Source organism: Haliotis asinina, chromosome 1 (genome assembly GCF_037392515.1).
Source record: "Haliotis asinina isolate JCU_RB_2024 chromosome 1, JCU_Hal_asi_v2, whole genome shotgun sequence".
In the NCBI taxonomy this organism is placed as follows: domain Eukaryota; kingdom Metazoa; phylum Mollusca; class Gastropoda; order Lepetellida; family Haliotidae; genus Haliotis; species Haliotis asinina.
Genome location: NC_090280.1, coordinates 50,870,256 through 50,885,345, shown reverse-complemented (window position 1 = coordinate 50,885,345; position 15,090 = coordinate 50,870,256). Strand labels below are relative to the sequence as shown.

The 15,090-nt window shown below is 42.2% G+C and overlaps 1 protein-coding gene across 1 annotated transcript; it reads left to right on the top strand.

Annotated features, from left to right (window-relative positions):
* The first annotated feature begins 5,516 nt into the window (after nt 1-5,516).
* Nucleotides 5,517-14,550, top strand: LOC137293182 (lysophospholipase D GDPD1-like). The gene is made up of 10 exons (XM_067823890.1): nt 5,517-5,756; nt 7,378-7,420; nt 8,930-9,062; nt 9,984-10,029; nt 10,445-10,569; nt 10,998-11,087; nt 11,914-12,047; nt 12,680-12,739; nt 12,952-13,003; nt 13,508-14,550. The coding sequence occupies exons 1-10, from the start codon at nt 5,576-5,578 to the stop codon at nt 13,652-13,654; spliced, it is 1,011 nt and encodes a 336-aa protein (XP_067679991.1). The 5' UTR covers nt 5,517-5,575; the 3' UTR covers nt 13,655-14,550.
* Nucleotides 14,551-15,090: the final 540 nt, after the last annotated feature.

Below are 15,090 nucleotides of genomic sequence, written 5' to 3'. Positions count from 1 at the left end.
CTGTAAATAATCGAGTCTGGACCAGACAATCCAGTGATCAACAACATGAGCATCGATCTGCGCAATGGGGAACCGATGACATGTGTCAACCAAGTCAGCTAGTCTAACCACCCGATCCCGTTAGTCGCCTCTTACGACAAGCATAGTCACCTTTTATGGCAAGCATGGGTTGCTGAAGGCCTATTCTACCCCGGGACCTTCACGGGTTTTTATTTTGTGGAAATGATTGGACTTTTTGTCATCCATGTAACATTCTTCTAACATTAACAACTGATTGTAATTTGAAGACAGTTTCTAATTGTTATGACTTTATGTCCTGGTTTTAAATGATGTCAAATAATTTAAGTTAAAGTTGGTTGGTTACAGGTCAATACTTTTGCACATAGTCATGCGTGTAGATTTTCAATGTCTGTTTATGGCAATTAAATGTTTTTTGCATCGTCAGTCAAGTATATCGATATGTATGTTACGATATTTAATTTTACTTTGGAAATTTGTGACTTTCCACTGTATACTCCCTGCTGTGATATTGCAGGAATCCTGCTATACTGTGAAGCACCATACTCACTCACTCACTCACTCACTCACTCACTCACTCACTCACTCTTGTATGGCTCACTCTTCTGAGTGATCATTTCTTTGGGGACATTAATGGTGCTTCAAAACCAAATCATATTGTTTTTAAGTAATTAGTGTAATGTTATGTTATTTAATTAGTCATAAGGATGGTCCACTGCTTGTAGTTCTGATAACACTTTCTGTCCATAAACATAACTGGTATGATCAGGTGTCCCACTTTGTGCAAACTTTATGGTGAACAGGTGAAGAAGTAGGTACAATGCTGAGTATGGAGCTTCCTTGACACATGAGTATGGCACCACTCACTCACTCACTCACTCACTCACCCACTCTCTCTCATTCACTCACTCACCAACCCACCAATAAGATGTCCAGGACACAGTTATGAAGCAACAGGACACAGTTCTGAAGCAACAGATACAGCAGGAACTGGAGATACTACAGAGGACAGGGAGAGGATGGAGTGTGTTGTGTGTCTGTTTGAGTGAATCAATCAGCATCATGCAACACAACCCCAAATCCACTTATCACATTGATATTTCCATTGTGTAAGAAGTCAGTATCCCTGTGACAGATTGTTTGGTGGTATGTGGTCAGCAGTGTTACCTGCATTACATATTTGTGCCATTCAGGGCCATCACCAGGCTCTCATAGGGAGATAACTATCATATGTCAATGTTACTGTATAGAATGTATGAATTCTACGAGAAAAGTTACAAGATCTTAGGGTTATGAGAGTTTTGTGAAACGGGTCCAGAGAAACATCTGTCTCACTGGTCAAAGGGTAAGAGTGTTTGATTGTTATGGTGCTGGTGCATCTCCCCATATGGGTATAATTAGTGAAAAGATGTCTAGTTATCATGCACGATTTTAACGGATTGGTACTACAGGCTTTTCTCACATTTCTAATATTACGCATTTCACTCTATTAGCAGCAGGATTGCTGCCATGGCACAAAACAATAGTCACTCACTCATGCTAGTTACTGGGGCGAAGGGGTGGCCTTATGGTTTAAGCGTCTGCTGGTCACTCTGAAGACATGTTTGATTCCCCACATGGGTACAATGTGTGAATCCCATTTCTGGTGTCCCCTCCCCACAGTCATGTTGCTGGAATGTTGCTGTATGCCGTATAAGCCATACTCATTCACTCACTCATGCTGGCATACATTCAGAACTGTCAGTGTACACTCTGGACAGTCATTCATACACAACCCCCTGTTTTCTCAAGTGTGAGAATGGCTCACATTAAGACACAAGTTAAAATAGTTAATGCTAACCTCTGATAAATATGATTCATTTTATGCTGACATGAGCAGTTACCAAGGAAACGGTACTGTGTTGTGACTGGAAACATACTATATTATTATTATGGAAGATTTGATGATGAGTTTTGAGTTTTATATTAGCTGTCCATGGTTGCCATGGTTACGTTGTTAGTGTATATATTTTGTGTGGTTTCATTTACTGTTATTTATAATATTTGTTTTGTATGTACAGAAGGTGTTTTGTGTATTTTGTATGTGCTAATGAATTTGTTATGTGGCTTTAGCTGGACTTACAGTCTTACTGTGTTCAAACATTCCACACATTGACTGAAAATTTACTCTCAAAATTCATGTTGGCTTTGAGATCAATCCAGCCAGGTTTAATGATGGATGTTGAACTTTCAGGTAAGCACAGATGTACCCAAGCATCAAGTGATTGTGTTCTTAGGCACCTGACAGATATTACTGGTTATAGTGCTGTGTGAACAAAATGCTTGTCAAGATGCACCAGGTAATGATGTAGTGTGATCAAACCGCTTGTCAGGATGCACCAGGCCATGATGTGTTAACAAAAGGTTTGTCAGGATGCACCAGGTAGTGATGTAGTGTGATCAAAACGCTTGTCAGGATGCAGCAGGTCATGATGTGTGAACAAAAGGTTTGTCAGGATGCACCAGGTAGTGATGTAGTGTGATCAAAACGCTTGTCAGGATGCAGCAGGTCATGATGTGTGAACAAAAGGTTTGTCAGAATGCACCAGGTGATGATGTAGTGTGATCAAAACGCAATTCAAATTCAAGAAATTAATACATATTTTTAAAGTTAGGAGTATTTAGAATCCACCGATGTTGACAAACGCACTTAGCTCTTCAAAGACACACTGTTGACCTTGACATGGAGAGTTCTGTGTATGGACTGTAGAGTTGTGACACCTGTGTATCTGTTAGTGCATGTATGTGTAAAAATAATCGACCTTGAAGTCTAAGGTTGAATTTAAATACCAAATACTAAGGGTCATGGTTTGTCATCACCACCCCATGCTCAATGTAGTATTGTCTGTTCCCCACTTCAGTCATCTGTAGATGTTGACCTGCTCGGATAAGGCTGAAGTGCAATTCCCCTGGCATAAACCCATAAACTCACTCACTCACTCACTCACTCACTCACCTGTACATGGGATCGTCAGTGTTTCAATTACTTGAAAATGTTGAATCCGCAACTCAATATCACTGACAAACCTGGTTCTGATGACATCATGTCCGTCTTGGCCTGGCATAGGTTACTATAATGACACCTGTCACCAGGTGTCTAGTGTTTGTATAGGTGTTGGTACTCTGAGGATCATCACTTCTTACATGTGGTGCACTGTATTATACAATACCGATCTTACTACTTTCCAGGCATTCAGTTATCCATATGTTTGGAAGTCTAGGTGTTATCACTAGAAACACTGGTCTGGATTATCAGGGTTTCATTGCCAGGTCCTTGAGAGAGTGCTCAGTGTATTGTGTCGTTTATATTGCATACAACATGTCTTCTATACCATGTGCTGTATAACCCGGGTGTACAACCTGACTATAACCCAGGTATACAACCTCACTGTATAACCCAGTTGTGTGTTTTATTATTTGTGACTTCTTGCTTTATGGTTTAGATGTAATACTTGTGTTTGTAAACGTTTTTACCTTGATCATTTGTTAGTTTGTTATTTGTCTTCAAGTTTTAACTGCATCAACATCAGTACTGGGTTTGGGTCCTTGCCACCTGTACAGGAAGATCTGGGCTACAATGTCTTCAGTAACAGGTGCTTCTCTTCTATGAAGATCTGGATTAGAATTGGTCTTCAGCAACCCGTGCTTGTCTCCCGCGAAGATCCAGATTAGAGTACTGATCTTCAGTAACCCATGCTTGTTGTAAGAGGCAACTAAGGGGGTTGGGTGGTCAGGGTCGCTGACATTGTTGGTAAATGTCATCGTATGCATGTAGACTAATGCCCATGCTGCTGATCATTACACTCAGTGTTTACAGACTGCTGCCATATACAAGGAAAACCTTGTCAGTTGTGTGGGGTGTCCTTGGCGATATGATTGTTTGATAGCTTCCATGTCACTCACATGTCATCGCTCACAACATAGAAATGTGACATTCACAAACTGGAAGACGAGAGTGGAACCTCAGATGAGTTGTTTGCTACTCAAGCTGAACTTCTTACGCCTACAGAGAAGTCATTACCAAAACTGTATACAAACATTGGCCTTACCTTACCCTGCCTGCTGCTTTGTTAAACATTATTCAGTTGAAACAGTCGTAGACATCACTTACTCGTAGTGAGTATCCTTTACCTTTGTACGGACCTACAGTGGTTTGTGAAGCTTTGCGTGTTTAGTTCCTGTTCTTCGTCTCTCCATCACTGAGCTCCGTCACCTCGTGGTGGTTCATATCAGAACATATATTGTCAAGATTCGCTGGATAATTTCCTGTGTACAGATCACGTGTGTCTTTGGAAGTAATAGAAAGTCAGACCCTCACTACGCGCACTGCTGGCGTTATTATAAGGGTAACGCTATTTTTCAGGGCATTATCATTTGCAGAAGCCCTCGGTCTTTTCAGTTGCCCTCCTTCGTCGAGCAGTTAATGAAAGACCTCGGGCCTCTGCAAATGATAATGCCCTGAAAAATAGCGTTACCGTTATTATAGCTAAAATGAATAGAATGTTTAATAAAATAAGAATAAAAACAGCGGCAAAACAAATTTTTTACACATTTTACAAATATAGACACGTCATAGAACAACACAGATGACATTCGACCTTTACCTTTGCTCATACTACCAGCCGCCATTGTTTTGAGTGATCAGCAACGTAAGACTTGAAATCGATATTTTCATTGCTGTATGTTGTCATTTATGATACAGTTGTTACGGTTGGCACATGCAGGAAAGTGCATTATGGTACAGGCATATGTGATGAATGTGAGCCAGATACATGGTCAATAGTGAACCCGAGTTTAAACGGGCCGTAGGTGATTGAACTTCAACAGCTGAGCTACTTATGACGTCACCTAACGTGGCTTGATAATGGCCCGTCGTCAAGCATTTTGCGGGCATTATCAAGTTACAGTGGCCCGCTCATTTCTGATAACGTGCGGCCGTTTTAATAAAAAATTCTATCCATTTTAGCTATAATACTTGACTATTGCGGAGTGTTCCTGAGGCTCCTGACCTGAGGAAGGTCCATGGTGTGATAATCCCGGTCGTTCCATATCGAGACGTCAGAAGATGCAGTGTAATATTTTGACTGGGATGACGTTAAAAGATACACCTTAAAAGTGTACGTTTAAATGACGCGCGGTACCTCATTGTGAATAAGTCAATAATACACTCTCTCTCTCTCTCTCTCTCACTCACTCACACACACACACTCACACACACATGAGAGAGAGATGGAGAGATAGAGAGCACGTCACCCATAGGGCAATATAGAACACTGCATGTCCACATATATTTCCCAGCAGTCTCATCACGTCAGTCACGCGCGTCGTTACGTGACGTGCATATGTGCGCCGTACGGCTCTCAACTTCACCATTCTCGGCACAGTTAATATATTTTACCCAAATACAAACTGACTGAATAAGCAAGGAACACATGGCCAGAGTTCCACCAGGAGCCCACATACTTGTGGTTGCCTTCTGCTGCTGTTGATTGGGTGGGGAACAATGGCGTAATCCAAGATGGCGGCCAACCTGGCAGACGACACGGGGTTGCTGGTGACCGTGTGCATTGTGTCTGTTACTGGATTTTTCTTCCTATGTTTCGTGGTGTTGTCTGTCGCCTGCAGCCTCTACCCCAATGTATGTTACAAGCGGAAGTCCCTTGGGAAGTTTCGGGGAAGAGTGTGCAGTTTCAGGGGAGGTAATCTGAGTCTTCTTCACCATAACGTCTTCATAACGTCTTTCGACAACATCACATTAAACAACATTTAACAGTGTAGGTGAGAAAACACAGTATATCCGCAATGATTTGATAGACATTGGTGTATATTGTGATTGACGATATCTTACATTTTAGTTGAGGAGCTAGAAACTATCCATATCATATTATATCTTTCACACCTGGGGGAAAGAATCATTAAAGTCACTAGATGACTCATCGATAAATTGTTTCAAACTGTTTCAGAAATCTTCCAAGTCTACGTGCAGTCTAGTTAGTTCAAATGATCATAGTAAAATACAGACACATAGTTCACGTGATCCTCGCTAAAAACGAAAATAAAAATCTCGTTATGTCTGGGTATGTCTGCCTGGATAAGTTGGAAGAGGTTGATGTCTGTTTCACAACATAACATTCTTGCTCATGTAACCAGTATTACACTACGTACTTGTGTGAATAAAAGGCTGTAGTCAATTAACAAATGGTTCTTGGTGAAAACATATTGTGAAGTGGTGAAAATGTTTATTATCAATCAAAGAGACAACAAGCAGTTTTCAGAGGTTTTGATCGTGACGTTATTCTGCACGCAGCTGAAGCAGGTTGTCATTGACAGAATGGGGGCATTGTGTATGTGTGGACACGTGACTGGCGGATGTGACGTGAATACTCTGTGAATTTGCCTGTTGAAGATTTTGTGATACGTTTTTGATTGATTCACATGCAAGGACAGCCGATGTATTGACTTTGAAGGGAATTTAGAAGCAATGGAGTTCACATCTGAAAGTCGCTGTATTACTGTATTCCACACTGGCAGAAAATATCCAATCTCTGATCCTTAACGTCTCCCCATCAATATATTCCAGAACCAACACCAGCACCACCAGCACCACCACTAACAACAACATTACCCATTCGTAACTACTCGCCTCTTTCCGTGACCTATTAGAAGACTCGTACCTGTACAGTACGTCATATTGTCAAGACCTATGGCAAACCAATCAATTCTCACGTGGTAAACTGAGGTCAAATAGTTTTTTCACGATTGTCGATTGTTATTGTTTCCCTGATTATGAAATTATCTTGCTGCTGATATTTGGTAATGACATAAGAAATTTACTTAAAGTGACTTTCGTGTATACATTTCTAAGAGTAGCCATGTCTGGAAATTCACAGTTATCTTTCCTTGGAAATAGTCCCTGGCCATTTTCATTCCCGTGTCCGTTTACGCTTAGACAAGGCCCAGACATCAACCTGACCACGAGAGGGATACAAGTCACCATCCGGCTTTCCGGAATGACACGAGTAGTTACGAACGCACCAAAACCAACACTAACTCCAACATCAACACCCAGAGCAGTACGAGCAGTTTATGTAGCTAAAATTCTTCGCCTTGGCAACGTCTCGTGTCTCACCATGCGGTCAGCAGGTCTTGGTTCGAACCCCTGAGCTACTATACTCAATGGGCCATCAGCACGAGGCGTCTGGGCCGCTCAAGCACTATGGCATTCCCCCAACCTAAGTATATAGCCCTCTGTGACCAATTATTCATGTCTAATCATTATCAGGCTGGATAACTTAGTCTGATCCTTCTGTTTCTCTCCAGGAGGCGGTGAAGCCCTGGAGGGGTCCCTCTCTGCTTTCAAACAGTAAGTACGTTGCTTTAATAAACAGATAAGCAAGAACAAACACCCACTTATAGCTGGATTTAACCAAAATACATGTATAGTCATGGAAATGAATAGGGGAATATATGAAAGTACAAGTGTTCCTTTATTCTTATAGTTGTGTATACTATACTGAGTGAGTGAGTTAATATTTAACGTCACATCGGCAATATCTCAGCCATATCGTGACGATGTATACTATAAGACGTGATGAGTCTGAAAACTGTTCTCGAAACACTCGTTCTAAAATACCGTTGTGATTCCCGTATTAAGTACAACAACAGCTTGTTATCCTCTCTTTTTGTCATTTTTTCAGTCGTAGCAACCACTGATTTATATAATTAAGGGTGTGTGCTTTCGTTTGCCCGGTAGTGTATGTTTGCGGTCGTGTGTACACGTGGGGTGTATGTCACAACAGGTTTGAACTGCTGACAAACCAAACAAGGCTGTTTGGGGAAACTGATGACAGAACGTGACAGTAGTTGAGCATCCACCGTTTGTCATGTGTCGTTCATCGCATCCTTCTTGTATACACTGACCCTCATATTAATCCGTACCCCCACATTCTGGACGAATAATCCGGGGATTGCTAACACTTAAACAAAGTGACATTGTTTTCGTCATTCGTTAACGATTTCATCGTTGTCCGTTGAACGTAGATGGTTCGATCCCCCCACCCCTACCCCCCACCCCCCTCGAAAAAAATGAAAGTTGATGTTACCCTGCCTGGCTGGGATATTTATGTTTGCAGGGCTGGTTTGTCTGGGACGTCGCAAAACATTGGACATACTGCTAAAACCTAAAGAACCCTCTAATTCGGACGGATGTGTGTTTCAATACCCACCACCCATTACCGGTAGTCGTACAAAACATTGGATGTTCTTTAACGTACTTGGGTACGCACCTTTCGTATTTCCCCCAATAAGCGCTCGGGACCAGTTGCGGCCCGTGAAGATCCAGGTTAGAATAGGCCTTCAGCAACCCATGCTTGCCGCAAAAGGCGACAATGCTTGTCGTAAGATATGACTAACGGGATTGGGTGGTCAGACTCGATGACTTAGTTGACACATGTCATCGGTTGCCATCGGTTTGCGTAGGTCGATGCTTATGTTGTTGATCACTGTATTGTCTGGTCCAAATTTGATTAGTTATAGCTGGAATATAGTTGAGTGCGGCTTAAAAGTAAACTCACTCACTCGGGATCAGTTCCAGACTCCTTATTAGACTCCGGGCGCTTATTAGAGGCCCATCGTTATTTCAGTGCTTACGGAGCGCAATTACCATCATGGTGTTAGTGAGCTGTTTATTAGATGGCTGGCGTTTATTAGAGACACGGCGCTTATTAAAGGAAATGCGGTATTTGGATTTATAGTCAAACATAACATACAGACAACTTTGACTATTGTTCATTCAGGGAGCGCATGTTTTTGTCCGAAAACGCTCCCATGAAGACATGACAACATGTAAACTTATACTTTTCATCTATGACAGTTCTTCCTCGCTCGGAGCAGACTTCTTCTTCAGTGTCAGGAGGACGAGAGATGGTGAGATTATCGTCTACCCAGACGAGACTTTGAAGAGGTGTTGTGGCACCCCCTGGAAAATAACAGACTCATTATATAGGGTACGTTCACTTGTCAACGTAGCCAATACATCCTTGTTATTATATACATGTATATATTGACACATTGATCCATAATGATTTGTTCCTGAAGTTGTTCATGAACGAGAAATTCACACCCACAAATCTGAAAATTTCAAGATGCACACTTCAGTACCTGGGTAATGCACATGCAAAGTTTGAAAAGATAATTGTAATAAACAGCTCTTGAGTTCTGCTCCGGAAACTAACTAATCCCTGTCTTCGTCCAAATCCAACTCGTTTCCATGGAAACGAAAAACAATTATGGCATTCAACTCGATTTCTGCGTTAACTATGAAGTAAAGCGGGATACTTATTTCTGATTACTCATATGGTCACGTGGTTTCAAAATTGCTACAGAAAAGTTCACTGGTCATTTGGAATTGCCAGAATACAAAGAGACTAAATATCATTATCTAAAGGTTCATTCAATAATCCAAGTGTATATTGTGGACAGAAATTTCAGAGACACATTTAGCCTGATTACGTCTGATAGAAATACCATTTAAATTTCACTGTAAAAAGGGTTAATGTTGATTGTGTAACGCCATAAATGTTCTGAGTCCCGTGTTGGGATTCGAACCATGGACCTCCTGATCCGAAGTCGGCAAGGTAAGGATGCCATCTATATGATGCTTACGGGATTGATCTCTTTGGTCATAATGTCAATTTACGTCCGACTGGGATCAGGTTCGGACCATGGTTCGAATTCCAGCATAGAATTATGAACTGTAATGGTCGTTACAAATGTATATCATGTTATCTCGTATTCACGCTGGCGAACATAAGTGAGTGAGTAATAGTTAATTACTCACTGTTAAAACGAACAGTGGAATTGTCAAAAGTGTTTACACACTTATATGTGCGGAGTATCGGTATGCAAGAGTACATTTATGGTTGCAGACACTGCCGTGGCTCCGACCCCCCTTCTTCCTGCGGTATCAGAAAGGTGAGCCACTGGTTACACGTGAGTGACAAGCTCTACTCACACAGCCGTTTTGTCCATCAGGGCTCGTAACGTTTGAAGTCTTAACTTTGATCGTAACCAATGTGTTATAAGAATAGGTTTAAGAAGTTCGTAGGGATACGAACGTTTCGAGAATAGCTAGCCAGAGCTTAGATTTTCGAAACTCTCTCAGCGCTAAGATGGTATTGCACTTACGACTATCGTAGCGCTAAGACAGCTTCGAAAATCTGGGCCCAGGTTTATACAGAGCTAGGCGTGATGTATAATGTTGCCTTGAAGAAGACTAACAAACACCGCAATTAAGATATAAACTAAGACTATTTATTTGTAATTGATTTTTGTTTTTCACATTTGAAAGTAGAAATATATCTCACGTGACCTTCAATGTCTGTGACAGGATTCGCATCCCGAGGACGGCCGGAACCGATTCCAACTCTCAGTGAAATATTTGAGAGGTTTCCTAAATCCGCAGTGTTCATTGACGTAAAATGTGACGACGTGGATCACGCATTGATTGACGGGGTGAGTTGCAACAGGTTGGGGATATTCGTTAAAACTCTCCGGTTTGATCATGACACCCCTACCTTTCTATCCTGTTGTGGACCTCACCAAGAATTTTATTCTTGTTTTGAAGCACCACCAATAAAGGCTAAGCAACATCTCTTTCATTTAAAGGCGAATAAAGCTGACGTTAGCGTTTGCCCAGTACAATCCATTACGTACGTCCTGCCTGTACGTGATTGGGTAGAACCTTCACCAGCCTTAATGGTGAGTGAGAGGTATGTGTCACAGCTTCACATATTGTACCCATCCGTAGAATCGAACATAGTTCCTCAACGTGAGTACTTTGACCACTGGACTAAACCTCTGCTAGATATGACAGATATGACGTCCTAGGTGTTACAGATTTCACATCTTGTGTATAGCGTAGCGTCCTCTCTTCTACTCAGATCGCCAAGCTGGTGGTGAAGCATAAACGTGAGACGACAACCGCCTGGGGGAGCCACAACACTAAGCTGATTAACGCCCTCTACAACAAGGTCAGTGTTCCGTCGAGACATCAGTACTTCATGTACAGGGCTTATCCGTCTCCTAAATGCTTGAGAATACATTTAACTATCCAACTACAGTCTGTTGATGGGGCAAGTCAAGACTGTCTTACCTCTGAAAAAGAGAGTTCTTCTGAGCTGAGTGTTTTAACGATCTATATGATGGCTTTATCACAGGCATTATTACAGGGAAACAGTACCCTAGGTGTCATTTATCTGGCCGGCGCCGGTTCAGTTAGCCTGTGTGACCCCCAGATGCCAACAAGTGCTGATCACGCCTTAAACCAGTGGAAATAAAGATTATGATTGTTTCCATAATGCGTAAACTTTGTTAGAGCGTCGTTGACATCATAATTTCCGTCCCGCACTGAACATGTTTTCATATCCACCCATTCAACTATTTATATCTTATGAACAGCCGAGAAGAATTAACAAGTTTCCATCTCATAATCCAATCTGTGCTCAGTTCCTGTTATGAGAATATTCCAAGAATTTTTCTTGTCCGTGTCCCATGTCCATGTTAAAATCCCAGAGTCAGTATTTCAACTTAGGAATTCATTATTAAGTATTTTGTTTATTTTGTTTTACGCCGTCGAACAATATCTGGCCAGCCAATCAAGTGATTGACCGTACTTGCACCGATGTTTACATTTTAGATACAGATGACGTGCGTCACGACCCCGTTTGCGATTCCGTACGGCCGGCATAGGGAAAGCGTTAAGATGTCTATTCTTACCTAGATCTTATAATACGTTAACAGGTGCTAATGAAGTTCGATACAGTCTCTTGATGACGTCATTAAGGGTTTATATTCCAGAACCCCTTCATCCCGTTATGGGTGAACCGTCACCGGCGCTACCTGTTCCTCGTGTTGTACTACCTGGGGCTCCTACCCTTCACGCCCATCAGGGAAACGGTGTTCCTCACCCCCATGCCTCTACTGACGCTGGAGTGAGTTTGTGTATATCTTGACCAGCCCCATTGTACGGAAACCCCCGGGAGATTGCTAAACGTCTTCGTATATACTAAGTTCAACTTTAACAATACCTTTTTCAGACCAGAAATGGGCAGAGCATAATGATTGAAACATATCGTAGTTAAATAGTCTACTTCACGTGTTTCTAGTTAGTATTTTACTGTGCAGGTGTCGAAACGAAACCCTTTATCAAATCAGCATAATATTATAATAATATAAGTTGACCTCATCCATCGCTGCCAACCAAACAGAAGTCTCAGACCACAGTACAAAAATGCCAGCTCTCAGTGCCAGACTCCAAGACAGCAATGGGAACCAGAGCTTCTCAACCAATGCTCCTGTTCTCTGGAACTCTCTACCTGTCAACCGTAGATCCTGCACTTCATGGGCCTCTTTCAAGGAACAATTGAAAACCTACCTACCCATTTCCACTGTGTCTGTAAAAGTGCCAGTTGTAAGATCAGAACCACCTTCATCATCATCATCATCATCATCATCATCATCATCATCGTGGTCGTCTTTGTCGTTGTCAATATCATCATTTTTATTATTGCTATAGTAATACTCGTGTGTGTAGTAGTTGGTGTATGTGTTGTTGCTGTTGCAGCCCCCAGCGCGGCTTCCAGGTGGGATACTTGAGGGGCTGGAAAACGTGGATCGTTGACAAGTAAGTGAGTGACTTGGGTTTGACGCTGCCTTGAATAGTCCCAGGGAGAACGTCGTTTTTTGTGGTGACGACGGTGTGTGTTGCGGTATCTCCAGGGGGCGCTAGAGTTGGCGCACTCACTGTCACGGTTCAGTGAAACAAAAGTCACTCAACCGGCAACCGGATAAGCAGAAGTTAGTTTTAGGAGGTGACTCATCCGTTCTCTTTTTCAGACTGATGATGAGTAGTGGATTTTTCAAGCATCTCAAAGCCAGAGGAATACCGGTATGTTGTAGCATAAATATCCACACTGGTACAGAAGTATCGGGTTAAAACTGGTCTTCAGGAACCCATCACTGTATCCCATGAAGATTCGGGCTAGAATTGAATTCCAGGAACCAGTCCTTCTGTACTTCTGTAAGAGTGTACAAAAAAAAAAAAAAAAAAAAAAAAAAAGAAAAAAAAAAAAAGAAAAAAAAGAAGACAACAAGGATACCATTCCGTAATGGATACTAGAGAATTTATTCCTTCATGGACGTTTTCTTCGGGACATCTCGTGACACTATGGAATGACTGTGGAAGGTTGAGAGTTGCGTCACTTAAGTCCCATACATATTTTCGAATCCCAATTCCATTTACTGATCCTCGGTCTGTTTATGATGGTGCAGCCCTACATCACTTCCAGATATGTTACCATGTCTCAATATACCAAGGTTAGGGCGACGTTAGGCACAATACTATCCTCGCTGCTGTACTTCTGTACTGACCCAACATATTGTTCTATTCCAGACATACGTCTACTGCCTGAATCAACCGCATGAGTTTGACCGCGCGTTCCAGTTAGGTGCCACGGGGGTCATCACCGACTTCCCCTCCCGGCTAAAGGACCATCTGGACCGACTGGACGCCGAGAAGAAGGACCGCGAGCTGGAGTAGAACCTTGGACCTTGATGTGTCGTGAATCACTGGCTTTCCTCAGACATTGTATATTGAATCTTATAGCCTCTCTGAGATATTGCATATGAGATGGGGTATCATGGATCATACTGACTCTTCTGATACTGTATATCTGGGAACTTGGCACCTTCAGAATCTCTGAGATACGCCACGGCTACACCTGCTGTACTTTGACTCTTTTAATGTTCTAGGAACTTTTGTTCTATCTGATCACGCTGCTCAGAACCAGGGCACGCGGTGAGGTATCATGGATTACCATGTACCATAACAAATAGTGTGGTACATGATACAGATTGCCATGATACATTATGTATTGAACGACTGTGCCATGTAACACGTTTACTCATTTCGCATTCAATATTCAGCCTATAAATGTTAATGTACAACACCATGATACACTGTACACGGATGTGTGACAATGTCCGTGCCATGTGTGTTAAGGCAAACTGCTTACGCGACACGTAAACTATCCCTATGACACTGGGCGAGTCTCCAACACATACTGTGTGTAATGTCAGAGCTGTCTAGTCAGTGCAACACAAGACCAAACAAGGTTGTGGCAGTTCACTTACAGATTGGCGGCCAGTTGGTTCATACCTTACCTTTTGCCAGGGTCAGATAGTCCTGGGTTCGGATCTTGGTTATGATCCTTGCTCTGTCATCACTACTGCCTGGTCGTTTCATTATAGCAACAAATACGTAACACAAGCCGCGCATCTGTGTCCTGGTGGTATTTGAACTTCAAAACGAAATGACTTAGTCCTCACATACCTAGCGAGTCACCAAACGGTTTTCTTGGATAGGAATATCGAATAGTTTAAGCTACATAAGTACCGTGTATTTAGTAAGTACACTAAATAAACAGTTTGCAAATATGGCTATCAATCTGGTTCTGTAATATCTCAGACCATCCAGCACTATGGATCCTGCCGCCCATTGACAAGTCACAAACACCTGCAAAGGCAAGGCATTTGTTTCACCGGAAGATAACACTGAAACAAGAACCACATGTCAACTTGAAAAATGCATCAGACATAATTATGTCACGAAGGGGTACATTTTGGGAGTGCCTTCTTCCACGAGACCTTTTCAAATCTGTTATAACCTAGAATCCTGTAGTTCTTTGACACCTCGACCCGTGAAGATCAGGGATAGAATAGGTCTTCAGCAACCCGTGTTTGCCACCGAAGGCGATTATGCTTGTCAAAAGAAGCGAATACGGGATCGGGTGGTCAGACTCGTTGACTTGGTTGACACATGCCATCAGGTCCCAGTTGTGCAGATCGATGCTCATGCTGTTGATCACTGGAGTGCACAATATACAGCCTTTCCTGGTGTACCCTGCTCTATCATCTGAATGCAAATGTCGTTTACGACCAGCGTACGTTGTCAGGGAAGTATTATATATAACCCGC

Bases quoted from the DNA above. Each gene is read 5' to 3' on its own strand.
- LOC137293182 (XM_067823890.1), top strand. From the start codon at position 5,576: ATGGCGGCCAACCTGGCAGACGACACGGGGTTGCTGGTGACCGTGTGC. The intron at 12,048-12,679 runs GTGAGTTTGTGT...TTGCTGTTGCAG, and splicing joins ATGCCTCTACTGACGCTGGA to CCCCCAGCGCGGCTTCCAGG. The intron at 13,004-13,507 runs GTATGTTGTAGC...GTTCTATTCCAG, and splicing joins TCAAAGCCAGAGGAATACCG to ACATACGTCTACTGCCTGAA.